The sequence below is a fragment of the Hippichthys cyanospilos genome, chromosome 6 (genome assembly GCF_059441005.1).
Source record: "Hippichthys cyanospilos isolate Australia breed blue-spotted pipefish chromosome 6, RoL_Hcya_1.0, whole genome shotgun sequence".
In the NCBI taxonomy this organism is placed as follows: domain Eukaryota; kingdom Metazoa; phylum Chordata; class Actinopteri; order Syngnathiformes; family Syngnathidae; genus Hippichthys; species Hippichthys cyanospilos.
Genome location: NC_142374.1, coordinates 11,727,448 through 11,755,447, shown reverse-complemented (window position 1 = coordinate 11,755,447; position 28,000 = coordinate 11,727,448). Strand labels below are relative to the sequence as shown.

General features: G+C 39.3%; 1 protein-coding gene across 6 annotated transcripts; it reads left to right on the top strand.

The window, feature by feature from the left end:
• The first annotated feature begins 960 nt into the window (after nucleotides 1-960).
• LOC148422169 (ELKS/Rab6-interacting/CAST family member 1-like) lies at nucleotides 961-27,922 on the top strand. Of its 6 annotated transcripts, none has more exons than XR_015865866.1 (22): nucleotides 961-1,247; nucleotides 3,716-4,489; nucleotides 5,086-5,274; nucleotides 10,287-10,578; nucleotides 11,020-11,147; nucleotides 11,752-11,826; nucleotides 11,911-12,066; nucleotides 12,276-12,443; nucleotides 12,512-12,679; nucleotides 13,630-13,767; nucleotides 14,127-14,267; nucleotides 14,390-14,530; nucleotides 14,676-14,869; nucleotides 15,472-15,483; nucleotides 16,623-16,758; nucleotides 16,842-16,973; nucleotides 17,169-17,225; nucleotides 19,301-19,461; nucleotides 21,485-21,632; nucleotides 22,487-22,582; nucleotides 22,752-22,838; nucleotides 23,821-23,969. XR_015865866.1 is itself a non-coding variant. In XM_088416775.1 (22 exons), exons 2-22 carry the CDS (start codon nucleotides 3,947-3,949, stop codon nucleotides 24,316-24,318), a joined length of 3,399 nt encoding a protein of 1,132 aa, XP_088272901.1. In that variant the 5' UTR covers nucleotides 961-1,247; nucleotides 3,716-3,946; the 3' UTR covers nucleotides 24,319-27,922. The 6 variants fall into 6 exon arrangements, 4 of the variants coding, with proteins under 4 accessions (XP_088272901.1, XP_088272902.1, XP_088272903.1 ...); XM_088416775.1 differs by lacking the exon at nucleotides 22,752-22,838 and adding an exon at nucleotides 24,181-27,922 and having other exon boundaries at nucleotides 23,821-24,006; XR_015865867.1 differs by lacking the exon at nucleotides 17,169-17,225.
• The last annotated feature ends 78 nt before the right edge of the window (nucleotides 27,923-28,000 follow it).

The window sequence follows — 28,000 nt, the reverse complement described above, 5'->3', positions numbered from 1 at the left end:
CATAAACATGCAATACTAAACAGGTTATTGGACTTCAATCAAATTTAAGTTGTATAGCCCTGAATCACTGAAGTCTCAAAGGGCTTCAAAGGTGAAAAGAGGTCCTACAGAGACTTCTTTTGCAAAAAAGAAGTCATACAGAGACTTCTTTTCGTTATATGTATCCTACAGCATCGCCTGCTCAAAGCTCCCAGAAGGGGAAGAATGGACCACAGGTGGGAGCAGCCCCCTTACAGCCAGTTTGAAGTGGATGCTGCATATACCAAATATAGACAAATACAGATACACAATACAGATTACAGAAAAATATTGTGCCATATAGGCAGGAAACATCCAGTGCAAAGATGTCTTAACAGCAGGTGAAGCAATTGGGCAGGAACCTCCCCACAGTCCAGCCAGGTGGTCACCCCCCAAAACAACCAAACAAACAAACAAAAAAAAACAACAGCAGTTCATTCATTCATCCACTCATCCAGTTTCCTCCCACAATCCCTACTCGCCGGACACAGCTGGGATAGGCACCAGCACGTTAGCGATCCGAATGAGGATAAGCGGCCGTAGGAAAAAAACCCTTCATTTTTCTAGACAAATATTAGGTGTGAACTGATAGTGTGTGTGTGTGCGCGTGCGCGCGCGTGTGTGTGCGTGTGTGTGTGTGTGTGTGTTTGGGGAGGAGGCAGTTGCATGCGTATTGGATTTAGGACAAAATTGATTCGTTTCTTTGTTCGTGATATGATGTTAGTGGTAATACGTGAATTAGATTAGCTAAATCCGCACTGAAGGCCGTGTTACCAAATGCATGGCCGACATCACTATAAATAATAGCTGCAAGTCTCCTAAATGTTGCGTTTGTCTCCTTCTCGTGAACGCGCAGTTGAAACAAGCGTGGCGCGGACAGTGTCGGGAACGCGTATCTGAGCCTTGCTTACGTCACGGAAGCGCCTTGGCTGGCTGGCTCTCGTGTGGTTCTGGCATAAAAAAGATGGCATGATCTGATAGACAACTGTCGAGCTACTAGCATTTATTATCCGGTCATTTTGCCATCGGATACATATTGCATAGTTGTTTAAGGAGTCGTGGCATATTTGGTATGCTTACAGACGGCGAAAACGTAGTTTTTCGCACCACTGGCTATTGTGTTAGTAGCGAAGGAAAAAAAAGAAGACAGCTTCTGCTGGCTTGACCGCGTACGTGGAAGACACCAGCCTCCATATGCCACATTGAACGTGTGTTGACGGGAATGACAGGTATGTCAAACCCTTTAATGACAAACTAGCATGTCTGAAAAACGCATACGAAGCTGCCAAGGATAATGGTTCGATTATAAGGGAGTCTCCATCATGACGGACCCTTGTTCGGTGTCATGGGATTGTGCGAAATACGTCTCATTCTGCTTTCGACATTTTGATTGTGTGTTGGCGTTGGATGAATGACATTGTCCAATCAAGTGGTTGATCGGTGTTTAGAACCATTTGTACAATGATGGAGTTTTCCCTTCCTCCTCCTCGCTCCCCTTTCCTTTCCCTCCCTTGCTAGTTTACACGTATACGTCAGCACATCGTTATTTGCTCTCATCGCTTATTATAAAGCAAAACTAATCGTGAAAACGCACACACTTATAGCCAGACAACGTTTGTTGTTAAAAGTGGGGATTTTTTTTCCATTTGAAAAAGGTTTAGTCGTCACCGTTAGCCGGTAGTTTGACGAAACGCTAGCCGCTAGCAAGGCCACGCAGGCTGGTGGTTGGCACTTACATTTGGGCAACAAAATCGACTTTTACCGTACATTCTCCCTCACCAGCCAGGAAACATACTGGGGTTTATAATGATGACAGAAAAATAAATACATTTTGTTAGATAATGGAATTTGGACCATTTCCTTATAGATTGGTTGTCACGCCTTAAAAACAGCATGGGAACTAAGGGTTTATTGGCAAGATTTTTGCAAGGATTTGTTATGAGGTGGACATAAAGTTGCATGAGTTTGCATGAGGTGGACATAAAGTTGCACCTGAGTTTTTCTGGGAATGCAGTTGCAGTGTTACCGGTAATATTTACTTTTTTCTTCCAAGAAGAGAACAACCAAAGGAGTTAAGTAAAGGGCCTCTTTGGCATTCTTCACTTTAAGAGACCTATTTACGCTTAAGATGGAACGTTGTATTACACATGAATACAGATATAATACAATTATTTGCCAATGGTGTTCAACCTATATTCAATTTAATACACTAAAAAGACAAGATATTATTAACTTAGAATTTTATTGCTGCAACTCGTTCCAAAAAGCTGGGACAGGCTCATGTGTACCACCTTCCCTTTTAACAACATTCAATAAACATTTGTGAACTAAGAACACGAATTGTTGAAACTTTACAGGAGGAATTCTTCCCTCTTCTTGCTTGATATACAGCTTCATTTGGTCAATAGTCCTGGGTTTCCGTTTTTGGATTTTATGCTTCGGAATGTGCCCATATTTTCAGTGGGCGACAAATCTGGACTGCAGGCAGGCCAGTTTAGGATCCACACTCTTTTATTTCAAAGCCGTGTTGTTATACCAAGTACAAATTGTGGTTAGGCATTCTCTTGCAAAAATGAGCAAGGGTGTCCATGAAAAACCAATGCACGGTATGCACAGTACCTTTAAACATTGATAGTGCCCTCACAGATGAATGTTACCTGTGCCATTGGCACTTACACAGCAGCCCTATACCATCACATATGCTGGCTTTTGAAGTTTCCTAAATTCCTTTTAACTTAATATTGAGGAACATTTGGCTTGTGAATGACCAATCAATTTAGAGAAGCTCTTTTTTATACCCATAGCACCCACCTGTTCCCATTTAGGCTGTTCACCTGTGGGATGTTCTAACGAGGTCTTTGATGAACATTCCTCAACTTTTTTGGTTTGTTTTGCCTACTGTCCCAGCTTTTTTGGAACATGTTCCAGACATCAAATTCCCAAGAGAGCTAATATTAGCAAAAAAAAAAGAAATATTTTGTTTTTGTAGTATATTCAGTTGGGTGAAAAAGTATTTGCAAGTATTTTGTTTTTATTTTCAATTTACACATCCCAATTTTATTGGAATTGTGTTTGTAATTTATTTTAAAAGCAATCCATCATGTAGGTAAAGTTATAAGAGGCAAAATTTTTTATCCATATGCAGCAAATATATATAGAGATAGTCTATAGACCATTAGTCTCAGACCAGAACTTAATAAGTCACATTTTGGTGAATTTCACATTTTTTTAACGACATTTTGGTCTTGGTCCATTCACACATGCGGGAGTTATTTATTTATTTATTTAAAAAAAATACATTTTGACCAATGTAGTGTTGAAAATCGTTTGCTATGTTTCACAATGCAATGCTGAATAATGGTTGAAAAAAAAAAATAGTGATATTGGGGTCTCCTGAAAAGTGATTTTGGAGATACAAGGATTCCAACCAATTTGTTTGCACAAATGTAGATATCAACCTACTTAAGTGGCATGAAATTCTGAGTATGACAAAAATTCATTAAAAGAAAATAAAAAATAGAAAGACAAGCTCTACTGCTATCTTATTTGAGTAACACTTATTATACTTATACATGGGTAAGCTACTAAGCTTGTTAAGTCAAAATGTAATACCTGGTACTTGATATGATATGAATCTATGCAGTCACAATGTATACAAAACTTCACTTAATGGGAAAGGGCTCTTTATTCTTTGCAGATCAACGTCACGTTTAGCAACGGCGGCTGCGTCGGCTCCTGTTGGAAACAGAATATCTGCGTATTGTCACCTGCCAGAGAAAGAGTAGGGACATCTTCCATCATGAACATTGTGCCTTCTGCCTCCAGTTGAGCAACTATAATCACAAGCACAAATCAGCGTGAACAATTACACCCATCAGAGGCTGCCATCTCCACTTTTGCTGCTTGCCTTTAGTCTCCTTTATAGAACATGTATGGTAGTGCCCGCTCTGTTGGCAGAGGGGATGCCAACCATAGTGGAGGCAGGGATGCAGGCGGGGGAGGTAATCAGGGATCTGGTCGCTCCCCTCGGCTTCCTCGCTCCCCTCGCATGGGTCACCGACGCACTAACAGCACTGGTGGCAGTGGAGTAGGTCCTGGAGGAGCGGGGGGAAAGACACTTTCTATGGAGAACATCCAGTCCCTCAACGCAGCGTATGCCACCTCGGGACCAATGTACTTGAGTGACAATGAAGTGGCCATGGGAGAGCACCTCCCCAAAAGTACAGGCGTGGCCATGACCACCATGGGGCGGCAGCGGGTGACCTACGGATCAAGGAGCAGCTCTGGCATGGTGGCGGCAAGCACACCCAACATCTCCACCTCGGTGCCTTCGAGCACAGTATTGCCTGTGGGCCTGATGGCGGGTGACGCTTTGGCTTTTGGGGACCACCACCTGGCATCCACAGTACCCCATTCTTTAAGGCAGGCGAGGGACAACACCATACTTGACCTTCAGGCCCAACTCAAGGAGGTATTTCTTCTTCTAAGTCTGGTTGACTTTGTCTTGATTGAATATGGGTAAAATTGATAGCTCATCTAGCTTTAATCAATACAAAAAGGTATGAAATGTGCTGTTTTCTGACGTAGAGGTTCCAGATAGTCATTAACATGAACAAAGCCAGCAATATATAAAAAATAATCAAATTCACATTGTACTATAACCCTGCTTTAATGATCAATACCATCACCTGAAAATGACATTTTAGAGTGTGTGCTGTGCGTTCGCATTTGTTTGTCCGTGTCTTCCAATCATTCTCACTATCAGATAATTGCCATTGGTTGGCTTTAGTTGTCAATCAACACCAAAATTGAAAGGTCGTACCGGTATGTCAGTTGAACGGAGCTGAACACACATCAATACAATTACAATTTATCATCTGGCCATTGTTCAGGATAACCGTAACAAAACCACTTTTGTCTTATTATCATATATGTTTAAGCCCTTGTGCAAACTAGTGAAAACTTCATTGCACAATGTTTGTAGCTTAGACATGTTTTTCAGAGCTTAATCAGAGGTACATACCATTATTGTCACATCTCAACTGTCTTTATTTCTGTGTGTCTTAGGTTCTGCGGGAAAATGAATTGTTGCGGCGGGAAGTGGAAATCAAAGAGAGCAAGCTGAGCTCATCCATGAATTCCATTAAGACATTTTGGAGTCCAGAGCTGAAAAAAGAACGAGCACTCCGCAAAGACGAGGTGTCAAAAATTTCTGTGTGGAAGGAACAATACCGTGTGATTCAAGACGAAGCTCAGGTGAGTTTTAATTTTTTTTTTTTTTATTTTTTTTTTATGTTGCTTACTTTAATACTTTAGGCCATTGGTATCAAACTAATTTTCATAGTCAGCAGCTAGCTGCTAAACATAGCTAACAATTCAACTAGCCAATTCAACTCATACTTTTTTACTTTAATATCGATCGCCAGGCCAGCAACGTCCATTTTAAATGCCCACACATTCAAAGTTACATATGCTGCAGTATAGAAGGTGAGAATGATGGCATTAAGTGAAAATAATACATGTAATTGTCATGCATATTTGTTGTTGTATTATGTTTAATCATTATTGTTTAATAATGCAAAATAATTTTTAGATGGGATAGTCAGTAGAATAATTTCCTCTAAAAATATTATCTTGCTGGATCCCTAATGACACGATACCATCATATGGTTATGTATACACAATTAATCACTTTATTGAATTTCATTGTTGGAACGTATGTTTTGAACAAAAAATTGAAATTCACTGAAGGCACGGAAGAGAATACACCCAGGATAAATAGTATTCTTCCAAAAATGTTCTGAAAGGACTTGTGAAAAAAAAATGCTTGTAAAATGGTTAAAAGGGAAGAGAATTTGCAATTTTGCCTAGCGCTATAGCCAAAACGCAAAAAACAAACCCATTTAGCAAGAATAACATGAGTGTGAAACGCTTTAGTGTGCCACAGGAAATGCTGTGCTCTTGAGATTGACTTTCCATCTACATGCAAAAGTATTAATTTTCTACAGTCGGCTTAAGTGCTCTTTATATGGGTTTCTAGTAGGTTCAACACATCTAGTTAATCCTCTTTATATATATATATATATATATATATATATATATATATATATATATATAGTACGAATTTAGTGATATTCTTCTGCTCAATGGATGAAATAGGTTGCGAGCTTTAACTTCTCTATCTTTATGCTGTACTCTTCCCAGAAAAAAGTTGATTTATGTCCCTGACCCACCACCATATGATTGTTGGACTAGCCAAACCAAGATAAAATGAGGCAACCCTCTTTGTTGCGCTGGGATTCTTAATAAAAAGGCAGATCTCTTTAATTTACCCCCACTGAGTCTCAGAGGCAATTTGGACTGTTTCCAGTCATGCCCAAGCAGCTGTTGGCTAATCAGTGGGTGTTGTAATTTAAAGATGTCTGCTTTCACATGTTGTCCTCGCATATTGGCAGACTCATACCTTCAAGGCGTTTTGTTTTTTTTCCTAATTACAACTATTGTCTGTCATTGATGTTTGTTTACTTTTGTGGTTTATTTCAAATCCATGTTATTTAAGCATCTCTTTTATCTCCTATTCTCATTACCTAATAATTTGTTCACTCATGGGCGGCTCGGTGGAAGGGTGGTTAGCACGTCTGCTTTACAGTTCAGAGTCCCGAGTTCAATTCCACCTTGCTCTAGCCCTCCTTTGTGGAGTTTGCATGTTCTCCCCAAGCCCGCGTGTGTTTTCTTTGGTCACTCCGGCTTCCTCCCGCACTCCAAAAACATGCATGGCCGATGTATTGGACACTAAATTGTCGTTAGGTGTGATTGGTTGCCCATCCCTATGTGCCCTGCAATTGACTGGCAACCAGTTCAAGGTGTCCCCCGCCTACTACCCCTACTACTAAGACAGCTGCGATAGGCACCATTAAAAGCCAGCAAACCTGGTGAGGAGAAGCGGCTAGAGAAAATGGATGGATGTTCCTTCATTCTTTGCTAAATGTAATGTGTTACCTCTTGGCATAATATTTAAATTTAGTTCAACAATCTTTGTGTATTTAATAGAGATGTTCCAATCATGTGAGCAGAGAGCAGGGCCGATCACGTGGTTTCCAGCAGAACGGGATCGGGGCAAAAAGTTTTCTTTGTGAGCAGAGTGGCTGCTATCATTATTGCACTCTGCAAATGATGTATTGTTTACCATTAGGTCAGGCCGGGGTGAAAAGTCAAATGGATGGGGGGCGGGCAAATGAAAAAAATGAACTACAAGCCGAGAGCTGGCCTGATCAAATGGTGATTAAACAAAAAATAAATAAATAAATTGAAAAGTGCACTTAGTCTAGTGAACCTAATATTACTCAATGATTGGATAGAATGAATATAGCACTATTGTCTTCTTGTCTAAATGAATAGTTTTTCATTTCCAACAGTCACAAAAGACGAATTTCCTTTAAATAAAAATCCCCATAACATGTATATTAAATGAATGAGGCGATTTTAGTCATGACACCATCAGCATATTATCAGAGCAAATGTAGGCAGATTTTTATTCAAACAAATAAATTGTATCACCGATTTTCTATCAGTCACTCAAGTGAAATATTTTAAAAACATATTTGAAACATAAATTGGTATTTAGCGGGTTCAGACTTCACAGAGTAAATTTTTCACACCTACCTGATAGAATCACCTTTGGCCGATACGGTGCTTCGGTTCCCCCTGTAGACCTGGGGTTGGGGTCTTGACACCTCCAAACAGATCATGTCCTGTAGTTGTGCCATGCATAGGACATAATGCTAAAAACTCAATTGTCACGCTCTGGCTGGAGTTCACTCAGTGGATGAAAAAATATAGCTAGGCAATGTCAGAAATGTGCTCTCGTCCATAGAGTCTGAATATGCGATTACATTTTTTCCCTTTATCACAAGCTGCTCTTTTAGATTGATGGACATGCTCAAGAATGGTGATTCTGCTCAGACACATGTATAAAAAGAGTTGCCTTTTGTCTGGGAAAACTGTGTCACATACATTAAGCATAATGTTTTTGATTAAATCCCCCTCCTGTGACTGACTGGTGTAATTTCACAAGCTCTTCTGGCACAATAAAACAAGCCTTGACAGCAGCCTCGCTTGGGGGATTCAGCATTTCTGAACAGAGAATGCTGAGGTTTAGGACCTCATTTTAATCCTCCCACCTTTTGTAGCCTTTGTTTCACGTCCATATGTGTGTTAAGTGTTTCGTTCCATGATGGCACCTCATATTATACGGTTTCATTACCGCCACACTTTATTTACACAGAAGACACACAGGTTTTCCAGCAACCCCTGTGAATAGTCATCCGTTGTTTGAAACCCCTGTTTTTCAGTGTCTACCTTCGATTTTGTCATTTTTGATGGGTAAAGTTGACTTTTGCTGTTATGCTAACTAAAGACTTCTGATGAATAATGAAGTGAAGGTGCCTATCGCTGTGGCGTGCTACCGTTGCAATGTGGGAAATGTAGAATTGATGTGTATAAAACACCTGTGGTCCGCAAGTTGCAGTAAGCCTGTTCTAATAGTATAGTAGAACAGTATCATCCCGCCGGCCAGAGGAAACCTTCTTGCGGGTTGGATCCCGTGGGCCGTGACTTTGACACATGTCCATTAGATGAATCAAATTCATTCAACAAATCCCGCATTCTATGTTAAAGGGACACTGTATAAGATTTGACAGTTTTTTATTACGGACAGCAGGAGGTGCTGCATTTACAATTGTCCGTAGCTATAACAACCATGGCAGCCTCCAGAGTAGTGCCGCCCCCCATGTAATATAATTTAATCATAACTAAACCTATGAATATATTTAAAATATACTGCAGGTCATTAGGAAACACATTCATTTGCAAGTTTATGAAATGCACAATCATTTAATTTATTCCATTTTACTGAAAACACTAAATCTTATACACTGTCCCTTTAACGTTGTGTAAGGATGTGAATGTTGGGAGCGAGGGGAGGAGGTGAGAAATAAAGAGCGGGGGTTGAAACTGGGAAGGTGAATGTGTCTCTTTTGTTGTGCCTTGTGAAAAGCTTCACAGTGTCTTCAGACCAGTGCGTGACACGACCTTGCTTTACGACAGCCAAGTGGACCGGCATCAAAAGCAACAAACAATGCAACACTACACTGGTCTGATTAGGTTTCACCACTTGCTTTGTTATTGCTCTGCAATGTAAAACCACTCAAAATTGCGTCACTGTTGGGATGACCCGACTGCTGGTATACAGTATATCGAAAAGCAACATGACCTCATATTACCTCTGCCAAACCATTTGTTGATGGTTAAGCTTTTGACTAACCTTTGGCACTTGTGTGCTGAGATTTTTTTATTTTTTTTTTTTTTTCATGATGCACTCAGTACTCATTTTACCTTTGGAAACTGTTGGGTCCCCGGGACTCGCAATATTAAAAAGTAATGGGTCCCAACAGAAATGTTTGGAGTTCCAAAAATTGTGCAGTAAAAATGACGAAGGTTCAAACTGCATATGCAAAAACCAACAACCTATATTATCAAATGTCACAGTAAAATTTACTGAAATAATAGAATGAAATTATATGTAGCGTCTGTCATCATCATCTTCATATTGCAACCACTAATATAACTTTGAAATTGTTACCTGAATGTGTATTGCTTGACTTGTCACTATTACTAAAAACATTGCTGAGTTGATGTTTTGGGCCTAAAGATAGCACCTTTAGGAGGCTTGTTTTCTTTAATGAGATCCTGCAGAGAAAATCACACGATAGCGAGATCTCGGGAAAAAATAGACAATGTGACCTGGCGGACAAAGTTGTAAAAAATGTTTGGAAGTGGTCAAGTTTCAAAGTTATATACATATATCCACAGTATTGGTGCTTGAAGTGCTGTCAGTGTTGGTTATGACCAGTAATGTGCGAACTGATGAACAGTAAATATGTATCATTTGTTCGTAGTATGTTCAAATAAAAATATGTTATGTATTCTCAAATCATTGTATTCAGTTTTTTCTTACACTTTCTTAAAATAATTTGCAAAATAAATGGACAAAATTGTTTCACCAACCGATATGTGAATCTTAAATTTGATTTCAGCCCTTATAGTGGGCAGGCGATACTCTCATGCACATTGTTCAAATAACAACCTAAGCTAAATTTAGCTCCATCTCTTTAGACAAAGTTTGCCTCTGTTTTTCTCTTCAACATGGTTCCTTGACACCAATGTATTACTTCTCTATAATCTTGTCATCCCATTATCCCCTTTTGCAGCATCTCCAGATGACCGTGCAGGCACTCCAGGATGAGCTAAGGATTCAGCGAGACCTAAACCAGCTGCTCCAGCAGGACCCAGCTAGTCAAAGCCGGGATCTGGCCCTGGCATCGGAACCGACTGAGGAGAACTTTAGGCGGCTGCATTGCGAGCATGACAGGCAGGCCAAAGAGCTCTTTCTCCTCAGGAAAACTTTGGAGGAGATGGAGCTGAGAATTGACACCCAAAAGCAAACCTTGGGGGCCCGAGATGAATCCATCAAGAAACTCTTGGAGATGTTGCAAAGCAAAGGTGTGTGTGGAAGCTCTAGAAGCTTTTGTTTTCCACACCACATTAGCTAAGAATTGTTTACTGTGAAAGAAGTTGTTTTTTGGTGTCCACCGCTATATGTTTTGAAGATATTTACAGATACCTGGGAAACCAAAATACTTGTCTAGTTGTTCATTTTAGAGCTTTTATCTATTCATGGTGTGAAATTGCGTTGCTGTGTGTCAAAACAACAAAACGTGCAAGTCACATTTGACAGGCTGGGTTTATGTTATGCTGCTGTAAATCCTGAAAATAGTGTCACCTTGTGTTTTTGCCTGTAATGTAGTTTTGAGACAAAGTGACAAAGTAGTTTTGAATTTAATACATCATTTGCCTAAATTATCCCAAATTTCCTCTCATGTATTAGCAGCTTCTAGTTCACAGGGTTGCTATTATGTAATAGCACTATCACAATGTGTTCAGGTCCATCTGCTAAGGCGTCAGAGGAGGACCAGGAGCGCACCAGGAGGCTGGCCGATGCAGAGATGCACCGGCATCACCTGGAAAGTTTATTGGATCAGCGAGACAGAGAGATAACTGCGTTGAGAGAAGTAATGTCATGTATTGAATACTTTAGGAAGTTCAACATACAACTGTACTTCCACATTTGTTACTCAGAATAATACTGACATACTATCAAAGTGTTGATCTTGTTTCATACCCATCTGAGTACGTTTAACAGATCTTAGGAGGTATTCATATTTTTCTACACTAATAAGTGCCAACTGTCTCTTAATTTTACATTATGTAAAATACACCACGTATTTACCCAAATGCGGAGAATGTATAATTGGGTTAAGGCATATATTTATACTAATATTGGTTCTTTTTTTTATTATAAATGATGTTTAAATATAATTTGCATTTTAAATATACTGTAGTTGACATAGTTATAATGTGCTACAATATTGATGGTATAAAAATATTTTGTTTGCTTGTTTTGAATTATGGTTCCCCTTAACAATAGCAGTATAAAAACTTAATGTTGTGATAAAAATAAATAAATAAATAAGGCAATTAAAGCCCTGCAATTGGTTGGCAACCAGTTCAGGGTGTCCACCAGCAAGCCTTGTGAGGATAAGTGGCTATAGAAAATGAATGGATGACGCAATGTGTAATGTTCTGTCTTTTTCTGATTTTTCTGTCTGTCAACAGGAGTTGCATCGCAGATATGAGGGAACACCAGAGTCCACGAAAACTAAGGCTTTACAGACAGTCATTGACATGAAGGTGAGTTTGCATTGAAAAGAATATTCCTGAATTCTATGGATCCTGTAATGTCACTTGCCATCTGAACATGTTCATCACCTCCAGGATGCAAAGCTCAACTCGATGGAAAGAAGTCTGAGGGATTTGGAGGAGGAGTTGCTCATGATGAAGTCAAATGGCCTTCTGAGCTGTGAGGAGCGTCAGGAGGAGATGAAGCAAATGGAGGTCTACCGCAGCCACACGAAGTTCATGAAAAGCAAGGTAAGATAAATTCTGAGGTTCTTAGAGGGGGAAATGAACTTAGCAGTTTATAAGAAGAGTCAGACAATTCTATGAATTTTCAACGTTGAAAACTTTCCATAGGTGTTTACAGGAATTGTAGTAAATTTCCAATTGAAATGGGATATTTCCCTCCTGTTGCAACCCTAATAAGGAACTGTTATTGAGTTTTGTCTCCTCTTGCCACCCAGATGGAGCAGGTAAAGCAGGACCTCTCCAGGAAGGACACAGAACTCCTTGGCCTGCAGACAAAGTTGGAGACACTCACTAACCAGTTTTCAGACAGCAAACAGCACATTGAAGTCCTAAAGGAGTCTCTTACTGCCAAGGAGCAGAGGGCTGCCATTTTACAGACAGAGGTATAGCGCAATCACATTCAAACCATGGGATAGAAAGAAATAAAAAGAACCATTACCTTCCTGGTTAGGTGGATGCCTTGCGTCTGCGCTTAGAGGAGAAGGAGGCCACTCTGAATAAGAAGAGCAAGCAGATCCAAGAAATGTCCGAAGAGAAAGGCACGCTCAGTGGAGAGATCCACGACCTCAAGGACATGCTTGAAGTGAAGGAGCGCAAAGTCAATGTGCTTCAGAAGAAGGTGATTTCATCTTAAAGCTTATCATCTTAAAAGCTAAAAAAGTGCAGATTCCACACTGGTCAGTCCAATCTTTATCCTTCAAGGGCCGCATACAGAAAAAAAAGCTACAAGGCCATTCAGATTTTCTTCATTTTAAATTTATTAGACACTTCATTTTCTAGCGCAGTTTTTTTAAATACCATGAAATATATACAGTGGTACCTCGGTACTCGACCATAATACGTTCTGAGGTGGTGGTCGAGTACCGATTTGTTCGAACACCGAAACCAATTTTCCCATAAGAAATAATGGAAAGTATGTGTGCACAAGTAAATGTGCACAAGCAGTACATGATAAAGATAAATAAAGCATTATAAACCATTTTGTATAATTTACTTACGTTTTGGAGAGTGGTTGATGGCATACAGGAATGGATGTGGAGAGAACGGGAGGGAGGGTTACTCCTTGGAAGGGGAATCCCCTTCCATGATGACGCTAGGTAACTGCGACGCGAGGTTGGACACTCGTACACCACTTTCATATTTTGCTATAATTTCCTTCTTCAGTTCAATAGTGGTCCTCACTGTTTTCCTCTTTGCCTTCCCCTTATCACTGTCTTTCTTTGGACCCATTATTAAGGGCTAGAGCAACACAAAAAAGTTTAAATCCGGGAAGAAATACTCGAACAAACTGCGTACGTCTTACTCCGCTGGCGGTCTGAATTGAACTGGCGCTTACCCGCTGGCCGAGAAGGGCCGAGGAGCGCGTTCGGGTCGGCTCGGCTAGTCGAGAACCGAAAATCTGTTCGAGGTCCGATGCATTTTCTACTTGAATTTTTTGATTGAGCACCGATTTGGTCGAGTATAGAGGCGGTCGAGTACCGAGGTACCACTGTATTATAATAATAGTTTGAGAGCCCCTTTTCCACATTTTAATGATGCCATGGCTGATTCAGTATGTTTGCTTCAAAGATTGAGAACCTGCAGGAGCAGCTGAGGGACAAGGAGAAGCAGATGAGCAGCCTCAAGGAGAGAGTAAAGTCTTTACAGGCTGACACATCCAACACAGACACTGCCCTCACCACACTGGAGGAGTCTCTTGCTGAAAAGGTAACAGATGAATGCTTTCTTAAACATGTGATCTACAGATGATGAAATAAACACTGTCCCAAAAACAAAACATTGTTTGTTGTAATGGAACATATTTCTCCCAAATGTACATTATTATCATGTTGGGTATGTTCGTCTGATATTAAAAAATAGAAATGACCTGGCTTAGTCAGCTTTGACTTGCCTGTCCACACCTGAGCTTCAACTACAAATAAGCTGAAGTTATTAAACGCGATTAGAAAATGGATGGCTGGATGAATAAAATTGCATTCAGGATTCTTTTTTAAAGCTTTACACAATCAATTTCAATAAATGGATGTCTGGAATATGTGTTTTATTTTCTTTACTGTTTTTGGTAGGAACGAATCATAGAGCGATTAAAAGAGCAGCGAGATCGAGACGACCGAGAGAAGACAGAGGAGCTGGAGTGCACCAAGAAAGAGCTGAAAGAGCTGAAGGAAAGGCTGAGCTTGCTGCAGGGAGACTTGTCGGACAGAGAGGTGATAATCATTTATTTCCAAATTCAGTTCATCACCCACGTTATTTTCATTATGAGTCACAGTTGCTGTGTTTGTCTAAAAAGATGAAAATGCTTTGTTTCTGTTTTGGTTTGTGTGCTCAGACATCTCTGTTGGACTTGAAGGAGCATGCATCATCGTTGGCCTCCTCCGGTCTGAAGAAGGACTCCAAACTAAAAAGTCTGGAGATTGCCCTTGAGCAGAAGAGGGAGGAGTGTCTCAAACTGGATAACCACCTTAAGAGAGTAAGATGCTCATCTCGCGAATTGCATGACTTTCAAAATCACTGTTGTTGCTCTTGTGGGTATACTGTTTCATATAATGATAACCTTGCAGGCCAAAGCTAAAATGCATCAAATCCTGCTCATCACATTCCTTTCTCATTTCTAGGCTCAGAATGCAGCCCTGGAGGCCCAGGCCAACACAGAGTTGGCAGAACGCATTAAGATTCTGGAGCAGGAAGTGGCCCGCCACAAAGAGGATTCTGGGAAAGCACAAGCTGAGGTGGATCGCCTACTTGAGATCCTCCGGGAAATGGAAAATGAGAAAAATGACAAAGACAAGAAGATCAACGAGCTGGAGGGGTGGGTTTTTTGTTGTCTGAAATTTGTTTCCATTGATGTTGCAGAGGATTTGCTGATTCAGTAGCAAGATGTAAATATCACGATAGACAGGTGATCAATATCAGTTAAAAATAGGTTTGATAGAATATTTGATTCAAAAAATAAAACCCGAAACCCGCTGACTCCATAATCAGGTCAGTATGTCAACAAAAGAAAACCTTTTGCAACATACAAGCCTTCTAAAAGGTTAAATATGTTCTAAGATGTTGGGTCGACTGAAAAGAATGCGTTTGTGAGGGGTTTTTTTTTGTGATGCTACAATTAAATTTTATGAGCGGTGAAAAAAGGTAAGCGCATACTTGAGTGTCAGTCATAACTGAGAATAAACATCTAGATGCACTTTCACTTCTCAATAGCATCTCCTTTTATCTTGAGCTTTGGTGGCGCCGAATAAATTGATGTGTCTGCTGGTGAGGTAATACAGACCTGTTTCACCGGAGGACTTCAAGTGTGTCAAGTCAATTTTTAAAAGTTTTCCCATTTATTCTTTCCTTCTCCTAATTTGTACACACCGTCTTTTAATTCTTGCTTGCCTTTTCAATGGAAATCCTTCATCCTGACAGTATGAACTCCAGGTTAGTACTTCTCCTTTCCAATCTTCTCGTGTTTGCTTCATCTTTTACATATTCATCTTTTACATCCACCATGATTAATCCTTTTTTTAAAGTACATTTTTTCAAACTTGATGTGCTTTAATAAACTCTAGGAAGGCATCACTTGTAGGTTGGCATAAAGTGTGCATTTTACCACATAGTGCCAACACGGGAAAAAAATTAACACACAGTTGAGACTGAATATAGCGGCACGCTACAAGTCCTTTTTGGAGAGCCAAAACTTGATTGTATTTTGACCTCCAAATATCCACACCAAAGTAATGGTTACATGAAAAAAATGTAACCTTGTGTAATTTTGATGTAATGTTAGACACTGAAATATAAACTGAATTCATTGGTCAGCGTATTTGACACAGAAAGAGTATTGACCACAAAAAACCTTATCCATCCATCCATCCATGCATCCATTTTCTTCCGTTTGTTCGACATTGGTTCATGAGGGTGGCAGGCTGCGTCAGGGAAGTCTGCATTTCCCTCTTCCCCAACAGAAAATTCCTATCTCAAATTTTTGCTTGAAAGTAGTTGGCCAAATGACTCCTCGTGTTACAGAAAATGCTGTGAGTTTCACTGTATTTCAGTGGCACTGATACATTATTGTATGTTACTGTAGACAGGGTTTTGACCTAAGCACCAAAACAAGGACTAGCTATGATACATTATTTATTGAAAATATTATTCAGTTAGCTGAATTAGGATAATCGGAATAAACCTGATATTACCAGGCAGGATGTCTAGAGGAAGACCAAAGAGATGGTTCAAAGATGTAGTGAAAGAGGACATGAAAGTTGTTGGAGTGAGAGAAGTGGATGCAGGAGACACGCTTAGATGGAGGAAGTTGATTTGCTCTGGCGACTCCTGAAGGGAAAATATGAAAGGAGAAGAAGAACAACCTTGATCTCTCATGTCGCACTATGTAGTAGCACACTGGTTGGTAAACTGTTTTTGAGCCAACCAATTATTGAACCTTTGCCGACTTTTCCTTGCAAGGGAGGGAAAATTCTCAAATTTGGCTCCATTATCTATTTGTGTACTCTTCCTGTACTAGTTCTCCAAGAATAACTCAGCTGTTTCCTTCTATGTCTCTATGATGCCTTCTGTAGGCAGATGAAAGATCAGACAAAGAAGGTGGCATCTCTAAAGCACAAGGAGCAGGTGGAAAAAAGCAAAAATGCCCGATTGATGGAGGAGGCCAAGAAGCGTGAGGACAACATGTCTGAGAGCTCGCTACAGGTGAAGGTGAGGTTTCTATGTATGCACATGACACTCAGCACAAAGGATTCACATGAACCTGATTTGATTGCTGCTTGCTGGGTCTATAGGACTCTTTGCGTCAGAAGGCGGAGCGTATTGAGGAGCTGGAGGAGGCCTTGAGAGAGAGTGTTCAGATCACCGCTGAGCGAGAGATGGTGCTCGCCCAGGAGGAGGCTGCCAGGTCCTTGCAGGAGAAACAGGTACAAGCATGGCTAGTGCAAAGAACCTGTTTCCCACCTCACTGTTGGTTGGAAGAGAACCAGCAATGTGGTCATCATCCATTTTTTTCTAAATGACATCCTTCTTCCTTGCTGGCCGCCCCTTCTCTTCTTTCAGTTCTTTTGTCATCTTTTTCTCTCTCCTTCTTCCACTTTGCGCTACTCACTGCCTGTCAGAAGTTCTCACTCAATGCAATGCATGAGTCCAACCTCGCCCACTTAAAGTGGTCTAAGGTATGAGCCCAGTATGTAAGTATGTATGTGTGTGAGAGAATCCCATTCAGAGGTGAAAAAGCATCATGAACAGCAACACCTTCTGCACACATGCAGCCTAAAAGTAACTCAAAGAAGTTATTTCTTAAACTGTGTCCCCTCTGCTCATATACACTCCTCACAAATGATTATTTTTATTTTTGGGGGAAACTCCCATAACCTCCATTATTAGCTCAAAAATTCTCCTTGCCACTTTAATAGTGCTCAGGCATCAAAGTATGATGTGAAAATATTGCTTTGGTGCCCTAATGACCCTTGATGAATGCAGTGAGATCGCTGTCAAAAAGACATATGTGTGTTTAACCAGTCATATGGGTGTTTAACCATTCGTATGCGTAAGACTCTAAATTGTTTGTGTTTGAATTTTTTTTCTGACTATGAATCAAACTTGCAAGTGCAAAGTATTTTGAATACAACTCTCATTCGCACAACTATGTCTCTTCACGAAACATGACTTCACGTCTGTGCACAAATCTCTGTGGATTGCTGTCTTTGGATGGATGACCCGAATTTCTTTTGGGGTTTGAGCTTCCATCCATCCATTTTCTATTGCCGCTTATCCTCTCTAGTAGGGTTGCACGATTATGTCCAAAAATAGTAATCACGTCTATTTATTGCCCTTTAAAAAAAAACAAAAAAACAAGCAACATATAAAACAGGCTTCAAAGATTTATACATACAGATAATAATAATAATAAAAAAATAAATACATACAGTAAATAATAGTTAAAACAAATCCCCCCCCAAGACATCGCAAAATCTTGACAGGGCAACACAGCCAACTTACTTGCTAAGCGCAAACCAATGAAAAAGAATAAGCCTACTTCGAACCAAGCAAATTATTTACTTTTAAGCAAATATTAATCAATTAGCAGTCAAAATGTCATTTTCGGTCATCTCAAACCGAATATATTCAAATCTTTTGCGGATCTATGGGATTTTCCAAAATGGGTCTCATTTGACATTTTGAATACGAATGGTTTAAAACGAATACATGTTTTTGACAGTGCTTTTATTCCATACTGATACCAAGGAAAAAGGGTGAAATAAATACTGGAGTTAGTGTTTTCTCCCATCTTGTTGCTCACATTGGCAAATACAAACCTTTTTAGGGCACAGTTGGGGAATACTGTATTGCATTGTGTTGGACTTGTTGCTGTTAAAGTGTCATGTTTACCTGTTGTTTGCATTTAAAACTAATATTGCTCATGTGTCACCTGAGATACACATGGAGTTTCTAAATAAACAAAAAAAAATGAAATTTCTGGTTGTGTTAGGAGTACATACAGTACATGTACTCTCTGGCCACAATGTTTAGTAGCCTTGCAAAATCTGAGAAGGAATGGTTTTTTTTGTTGTCTTTAAGGAATTGTTAGCAAAGTATTAAGTTATAGATGCTAGATGGTGGCTCCAAACTTCACAGAAAGTAGCAATTTATGAGACAGAGGCCGAGTGCTTCCTTAAAATTGGTTATTGTTATTCTCAATTGATGTTTCATGAAACAACTATACATAAAACAAAGAATTATGTGTGTATTTAACCAAACACCACATTAATGAGAAAAATTCCAGAGCAAAATGCCAACACGCTACAAAGGGACATACTCTGGCCAATGGATCTACCATTGTTGTGGTGTTATAACCCTTTAAGCAACGGATATTGAAACACAAGCCACTCGAAGGAAAAAACGAGATTTTTTTTTTTCACTTGAACCATGCAGTGTAACTCCTATTGTTTAATGGTACCTTTGCCTTTTTTAACTGATGACACTGATCATTAATAATTCGAAAATGATTCAGCTCTGCTTTTAGATTCAATTGGCTTATGTCAGTGTACCTAATAAACTGCCTCGTGAGCGTATACAATCGACAAATAACAGGTAAATACAACTTCTACCATCACTGAATGCTACTTCACTCACCCCTTTGACTTTCACAATAAAACAGCTGCGCCTGTGTTTTATTAGAACATTTCATCATGGCAAAAATGACATAATTTTCTATATTTTCTTTTAATATAACTGTATGTGTTTCAAGATGGAGGAATTGCTTGGCGCCATGGAGAAGGTGAAGCAGGAGCTAGAATCCATGCGAGCCAAACTTTCCTCCACTCAGCAGTCTCTGTGCGAAAAGGAGGCCCACCTTACCACCCTGCGAGCCGAGCGCAGGAAACACCTGGAGGAGGTGCTAGAGATGAAGTAAGGACTCACAGTAGGGTGGGCTATTGATTGACTAATGTCATCTATTTCCGGCCGTTCCTGCTATTTTGCACTGAATGATATACACTGTCCCTCCCAATAGCTCTGCTGATACAAAAATAATATATTATATATTTTTGCCAACATGTATTCATTCATTTTAACACGTGTTGAGGCAGTGCGTCTCAGTTATTTTTTTGCCAAGCAGCCCCTAAAAAAGGGAAAAGATTTCACATGCCCCCTGATTGCCATGGTGACAATAAATACAATCATTATCGATTTAAAAATGGTATAAGTATACCTAAAATTGTATTCGTTTCAACATTAACAAAATAAAGAACCTTATAAAGAACCTTTCAACAAATGTTAACTTTTAAGGCTAAATGTTAACTTTTAACCCCGTTCCTTGTGGTCATCCCCCATCATCAACTCGAACCCCCCCTCACTATTTGTGTTAAAGGGACATTGTATAACATTCAGACAGTGATTCATTTTAAAAACCCACCATAAATTTCAATAAGTTATAAATAAATGTGTTCTATCAAATCAACATATTTTTATGTACAGTACAATCGTACATCGAGTAATTGCTATTCATATTACATGGCGAAAGGCTGTCATGCTTCTTTTAGCTTCGGACAGCAAAGGAGGAAAAGTGACCAACGTAATTTAAATTACGTTTTGGATGTCAGTTTGTCTTGTGTGCAGCCGAGCGAGTTTCTGGTTTGTATGCCAATCGCAAATAAAAACGGAAAAAAAGGAAATAGAAGGTTTGTATGCCAATTGTAAATGAAAGAAGTAGTAAATGGGTTGAGGGGTCCGCTTCACGCAGCACAGGTTTTATGACAATGCACAACAATCTGTTTGGAAGCTAGGATGACTATTATTCTATGCATTTGAGTTCACACACCAAACACAAAAGAAACGCAAGCAAAGACATCGTGATACAACAAGAATTTACTCTTGAAAGAACGGCCAAAATGAGCAGCTGTGGCTTCCTTGTATTGCAAACAGCCAGGTGCATGCTCAGTGCTGTTTGTCTGTTTTAATCCTTGTGTGCCTGGATAGCTGTCCTGCATTCTACTTGACTGGTAAGAGTTGTGTTTGTGCTTAGAAAAGTGTAGAAGTGTTAGACTTTCGCCATGGGGCCTGTATTGTCCAGTGCTTGTGTCAGTCATCATGTCAGTGCCAATGGACCTCCCACCTCTGGCTGTGGCCTCTTTGTTTATGTCCGCGGAAGCCCGGGGTAACTAAGCGGTGTTGATATATTTGCCCCGATTTTGTAGAGTCTGCGCTTTTGTGCGCTGCGCAATGGATAATTGTATTCGTATTTGCTTGCTCTCACTTGCTTGGTGTATTGCTTCCTAAGTATGGTCTCTGAGACACCGTAGTGCGCGTGCTAGCAGTACACAGCAACTCTTAATTCTGCACTTAATTCTGTGGCTTTACCCTTTCACTCCCTTTGGAACAATGTGTCCCACAGCTTTTCAAAAAAATTGCAGTGGGTGTAAGAATCGTAACAATAACTTCAAATGGCATTTCAGCGGTTCATCACACACTTATCTCCAGATTTCTAGTGGCATTTAGCAACTTTTCCACACACAACAAGCCAGTGCTGGGGCGACTGTCAACAAAGTAGGTTGCGTTGTACAATTATAAAATTATAAAATAAATGATAAATAAAAGAATTAACAACCTAATACTGCGGTAGTATATTGATAATATGTTACTATATATTACACTAATCACTATGTATCGTATGCGTTTGGTGATAATTTTCACTTCTCTGGAACGTTTTTTGTACAAGTATTGTGGTCAATAGAATATACAGTTTGAGTGGTATTTCTTGGTGGAAATGGAAGCGGGAATTTTGTAACTAATTTCCCAAGTATTTTATACTTATAAGGTGATACATGCCATATGTTTGATTTATTTTAGGTAAAAGAAAAAAGTAAGAAGCGGTAGTGAAAGAGTCAAGGAAAGGGACTTTATTTATTTATTCTTTTCATTCCCTCCTTGACAGGCAGGAGGCGCTGTTAGCAGCCATCAGTGAGAAGGATGCAAACATTGCCTTGCTGGAGTTGTCCTCCTCCAAAAAGAAGAAGACCCAGGACGAAGTGTCTTTGTTGAAGCGAGAGAAAGATCGACTGGTGCAACAGCTCAAGCAGCAGGTGGGTGGGACAAATTTTATTTAAATGTCAAAACTCATACAATATATCGGAAAATTACTTTGTTTTTGAGCTGGTGTCAAATAACACTCCTTTAATGCGGGGTCATCTCCTCCTCATGTTAAAGGCTTTTATTATTCCCATTTTGCTTCACAGTTAATTATTATTGCGAGCTCAAGCAAGGGTGGACAGTGAGTCCACTTTGAAAATAGTCTATTTTTTGGAGCAATCTCTGCTGCAGTCATAATTTGTATTTGTATAATATGTCACAACAGGTATTTTATTTATACAGTATATGTTGCATTTGGAATGTCAGTAGAGAAAGGTAGGACGTTTTTTTGGTTTAAAAAAAAAAAAAAAAAAAAAACAGAGCTAAAGCTCCCAAATTTGTCCTAAAAGATGTTAGAACAGTTTCCCCCTGAAATCAAAAACTTTACTGGGCAATTTACTGTATAAAAACTGTAATATACAAATATTAATTAATATAAACGTTTTGTGTTATCTCCCTCAAACTAATTGAATTTAACAGGAGTGATGAGACGAATAAAACACTTGACGTATAGTGCAGCAAACAAATTATAGTTTTATGAGTTATTTGTTTATAAGATGAAATAACTCAAAGTTTAAGTTGATCTTTTTTCTCACTTGCCGTTTTCTTAAATCAGGTTGCTTTAATTAATAATATGTGGCAGAAACTGAAAATAAAATGTCAGACTTGGGTGCAAAAATAAAAAAAGGACCAAGACACACCGATATACTGAAGTAATTCCATGCCGATATTAATAAATATTGGATTTCTAACTGCCTTTAAAAACTGTACTTTATGAACTGTATTTATTTTTTTCTGATTTTCTCAGACTCAAAACCGTATGAAGTTGATGGCGGACAATTATGAGGACGAACACCTGAAGACAGCCCCCGACCAGACGAACCACAAGCCCTCCCCAGACCAGGTTGTGTACTCGACCTCTGATAGCGACTGGCTTTATCTTTTAATTCTTACAGTACAGGAACTGCTTCTCTCAACAAGATAACCATATGTGTTGATGCTCGGCCATTTACACAGACTAACCGTATATTTCTCTCTTAATGCTGCACCTGGCCTGTATTGTGGGCTAACAGGATGATGAGGAGGGTATTTGGGCGTAGCCAACATTGTGTCCGCCCCCCTCTCTTTCTCTCTCTCTCTCTGCCATTTTGTTTCCAAGGGTGAGCTCATTTCAAAAAACCAACATGTCTTGCAATTTGTCAATGCTCCATTCAATCTTTTACCAATTATTCATCTCGCTTTGTCTTTGTTGTTGTTTTTCATCATTTTCTTGCTCTCATTGTTGATGGTTGTCATTATGTGTGCTTATCTTTGATTACGTCCTGTAAGTGTGTCAGCATGCGCAGCCTGCGTGTACAAAATGGACTCTTATTGTATCTGACAGAACATCATGGTTATGCATGTCCTATCGAATGACGTGATCCTGACAAACGTACCAAAAATACCATATTAATATGTTATATTACATAATCATAATATGACAAAAACGTCAGTCCTTTTTCATTGTGACTGTTTTCATATTTCAGCTTCTTTGGTTGTTTTCTCTCAGCCTAACAGCAGGAGGCAGAGAGTAGGCAATTTTTAAACAAACGAGCACATTCAATTAATAAGGAACATCAAGTGGGAAGCTGAAAGCATAATTGAACAACCCATCAAAATAAAGTGGTATCTTATCTTTATAAATGCCCAGTCAAAGGTTGAGGTACGAGAAAGTCCCGAAGTGAAAAAAATAAATGCAGCGGGAATGGCACTGAAATGCCTTTGCCCAAGGAGAACCAGAGCTGCCAAAAAATACAAAATGAGAACATTCCCAAGGGTGACCTTTGCCTCCCACCCCCGATGTCACTTACATCCAACCCATGACTTGTACAGTATGTGCAATAATTACAATTTTTGATCATTCAAAACTGTACATTTTCTTTTGTAATGCTTTTGTATGATAATCATATTTTTATTTGAGTTACAAAAGCACAGCAAAAAAAACATAGCAAAAAAATAAAGTAAACATACCGGTACCTGTGTCTTCATTCAACAGGACCATGCTCAGTGTATTGTGACAAAGATGATTGGTGTTTTGTTGTCATCATGTTCCCCACATAAACCCAAGTATCACTACAAGACTTAACATCTCTCACCCCACAGATGATAACCCCTGTTGTAGCCCTGTGCCAGAACCGCAGCAAACTGAAGCTCTATATTGCCCACTTGACCGACCTCTGCTATGACCGCGACCCGAACATCCTCAGCCAGCTCACTCCGCCTGCCCACTACCACCGTAGCGACCCAGACGACTGGGAAGAGGAGCTCCTGAAGATGACCGCGGATCAGGTAGAGTAAGAGCAAATAAATGTGGGCATCTGATGTTTGATGTGCTCGGTTAGGTCAAAACAGCCATATGACAAAGTTACTTGAAATTAACATAGGAATAGAAAGCCCCCCCCCCCAAAAAAAAAAAAAAAATCAACAAATTCAATGTTGATGACTCTGCCCTTCCTTGTCCAGTTGGAGAAGGAGCTGGAGCTGTGCGAGAAGGAAAGTGCCGAGCTGCAGGAGTACGCCAACTGCGTCCTGCAACAGATTGCCGACTGCTGCCCTGACATCTTGGAGCAGGTTGTCAACGCGCTTGAGGAGTCGTGCTGACCCACGGGAGCGGCCAAGGTTTGGTCCTCACATTCCCCCCGCTGGCCATAGATCATGTTTTACCTCCAAAGTTTGGTTTCCTTCCATAAATGAAAGTGCTTTCCTGTCGCATTTTGACAATGTTTGACTTGTGTCTTGACAACTAACTGACTGTTGAGTCACAAGTGAAAGAAACAGCACAAAATTTAACATAGCACAACGTTATTGCACTTTTTGAACACAGTGGAACGTCTGTTGTCAACAACATTTTCTATAGCACTTGTGCTCATTGGTCCGCCAGCCAATCACAGGCTACAGACAGACAAAGAAGCGTTCACACTCAAATTCACACCTGAGGACAAATTACAATTTTCAAAAAGACAAGCACGTTCGCTTTTAGAAGCAGGAGTACATGAAGAAAGCATGGGGAGATCATGCAATCTGAATCAACAACCTTTAGGGGTAAGGCAGGCTTAATAATGGCTATACAACTGTACTAAGTAAAATGCAATTTAAAACAAAAAAATCCCAAATTTGAAAACTGTCCAAAGGAATAATGCATAAATCATTTACGCCTGGGGGTTGAAAATGAGGGAAAACAATCTCTGAGAAATCTGGTAAGTTATTTAAGATTATCATAAGCATAGTAAAATTTGCACAGATTGAACATTTACAAAAGTCTCAAAGAAATGATACAAAAAACAACGCAGATGTGCTAACCACTCCATCACTGAGCCGAAAAATCAGTCTCAAAATATTAAGTGCAAAACAACTATGCTTGGAAGTTAAATACAGATATTATTATGCTTAAAAGTTAAATACAAAAATACTGTACTGGACTTTAAAAGAAAAAAGAAAGATAAGCCTCTTTTAACATTTTGAATATTTAATCAAGTTATTCTTTTGCACTGCACTAAAGGAAGACATGCCACATTTTGAAAATCCAAAGCCAAGTGTTTTGAAGCCAAACAAATAGAACACAACCAGTAAGATTTTAGCAAGGTATGCTGATGCGAGGCAAACTTTTTGGGTTGTATTTCCCCCAAAACTGCTGTTGTATTGCTAATTGTCTGATAACTCTTTGGAGGTTCCTCTGTATTGGAATATCATACTTGAGCACAAAGTGTTACAGTTTACTGCAATCTCAGTGTATTGAATCAAGCACAGTTCTATCGCATGTTGATCAAGCTTTAAATGAAAAGGGCTTCTTTGGTTGGTCACATGGGGCAGGAAAGCACTCAGGCTGCGGGGGGAACCGTGGTCAGAATTCCCTCCTTAGTGGACTGCAAGCTGAAGTTGGGAGTAGTGATTTTTCTCCAAGATGTTGACCTTCAGAATTAGGTTTTTCAAGTTTTGTACTGCTCAGGGTACATTATGAGGGGTCCTGCCTTGAAGTCCTTTTAAAGGTGACATATTATGCATTTTCCCCTTCAAAAAAAATGACATTTGGTCAAAATACATAATTGATAAAGACAGCACATTGTCATTCTCAGGGTGAAAAAATTCCGTTAAGATGACGACCAAGGTCTGTGTTTGGGAATATATTTTTTCTTTTTCTTTTTTGTTTTTTTAGGGAAGGAGGGACAATTGTAAAAAAACTGAATTTACGTTTTCATTAAGTAAAGCAAACGTTACGTTACATTTTTTAATGGGAATAGAACAAAGTATTGGTATTTCAGTTCATTTTAATGGCAAGCATGGATTTTTTTTTATCTGAGACATTTGGTCAATAATCACGGAACAAATCAAATTCATGTGAGGATTCTACTGCATTTCTATACAAGACCTTAAAAATTCACTTTTCATAATATGTCTCCTTCTGAATAAAGGATGAGAGAGACAGAGAGAGGGGCAAAAAAATGCATTTTTTACACTTATTTTGTCAATGGTTTTGCACATGGCGTCCACTTGTTAAGAGGTATGCAATGTTTGGTTTTTTTTTTTTTTTTTTTCTTGGAAAACAGTGGCCTTGGATCATATCTGGGGGGAGGGGGGGTCATTCGCGGACCTAGCCCACGGGTGTGTGTGTGTCTTTTTTTTTTTTCTTCCTGTATCTTTGGTGCTATCAAAGCATGATCTAAGAATTAGTCCATGTGATGTATATGGCGTTGATTTCAAAATCCAAATGGATGTTACAAGGCCCAAAATATTCAGTTTGGCCCCCCCAAAAGAGGCTCCCTAATTTTGTTAAATGTTCTCATCAGGGCTCTTTTAATTAGACTTTCTAAGATCCGTTTGTAAATAAAGTGATATTTAAACGTGCCGTGACTGAATTGAGATAAGTGGGCCATGTCGTGTGTACTTCTTTGAGATTTTAAAGAGAAGACCTAAAAAAAAAAATAAGCAGTGCTGTTGTCTACTTTTGTCACAGAGACAAGATGTGCTTGTGAGTAAGTGCTGACTTAGGTTTTGGAAAATCTTCTATAGAAATATATGACTATAAATGCATAGATATGTATAAATGTTAACTGTATAGCTATACATTGAATGTTTGCACAGAATCCCGAGGTTGAGTTTTTGTCACTGGGGAAAAGAAGTTGTTTCCAAATCATGTGCGTGTGTGATTGGGAAGCCGTTTTGATCATTGCGTTGCTAGTCATTGAGTTTCATGAGAGCCTTTTTCAGGTCCAGTGGACCCTCAAAAGTCCCGGTGCCCCCAAAAGTGGTAGTTTAAACTTCAAATCAAATTATTACCTACGTTTTGCTCGTACTTTTTTGTAAGGCTGCAACAATTAATTGGATGATGCGATTCCAAAATGAAAACAAAAAAGGTGAAGCTTTATACATGTGTTGCTGTTGGCCAGGAAAAAAAAAAAGCTTGGCCCTCCCTGCCTTTCAAAGCTGGATGGTGACGCGAGTGAACAAAAATAATACCAGCATTTTGCACAGTACAGTACAATGTTTGATAAAACAAAAATAAAAATACTGTTAATACTGTTAATCAATTAATTGAGGGCATATCGGTTGAATACTTGTTCCTGAATATATTCCATAGCGGCTGAATATATTCCATAGCGGCATAACATTGAAAGGTACTAGTAATGTCAAACGGAAACCAAAAAAAAAAAAAAAACTTTGATTTTTCAACTTCCTTTGTGAATATTTTGACTTTACTGTATTTTTCCCCACTGACAATGAACATATTGCCTGTGTAGTTACTGTAATAATAAATTTACAGTAATGTGCAATCTGGTAGTGATTTTTTTCTGTGCAAATCAATTCACTGTTGGACTTTGGTTGTTCCACTGAACTGTACTTTGCAGGAGGCCTGGGAAGAACGTGCCTCTTATCTCGAAAACAACCTTCTTATGTTGAAGTACATACTTGCTTCATGAATTGGATGGTGGACTCAACACAACCATGACCAAGTGTATATGTGTTTCCAATGTGTGCGTGTGTCCTTGCATTTGCCTTAATGTCTCATCTCATAAACAAGTCTGTCAAGGAATTCAAGTGACTTTATTTTTCAATTTTATATTATTCAAAGAATTCCTTTGTTTTGGCATTTGTAAAAGAAACGTGTTCTGCCTTGGATTTGTTTGTTGCAAAAAGAAAAACCCGGCCATATTTGTGAGTTGTTTGGATTTTGTATGTATGTATGTAAATAAATAAATTATAAGCCTTGCTTCTTTGGTTTTGTTGAAATATACATACTGTATATACATTCTCATTTATGTGTATAAGCAACACAAACTCATACACT

Excerpts from the sequence above, each read along its gene's own strand:
- LOC148422169 (XM_088416775.1), top strand. The coding sequence starts at position 3,947 with ATGTATGGTAGTGCCCGCTCTGTTGGCAGAGGGGATGCCAACCATAGT. Across the intron at positions 10,579-11,019 it reads GGAGATGTTGCAAAGCAAAG|GTCCATCTGCTAAGGCGTCA; the intron begins GTGTGTGTGGAA and ends CAATGTGTTCAG. Across the intron at positions 13,768-14,126 it reads AGGAGTCTCTTGCTGAAAAG|GAACGAATCATAGAGCGATT; the intron begins GTAACAGATGAA and ends TGTTTTTGGTAG.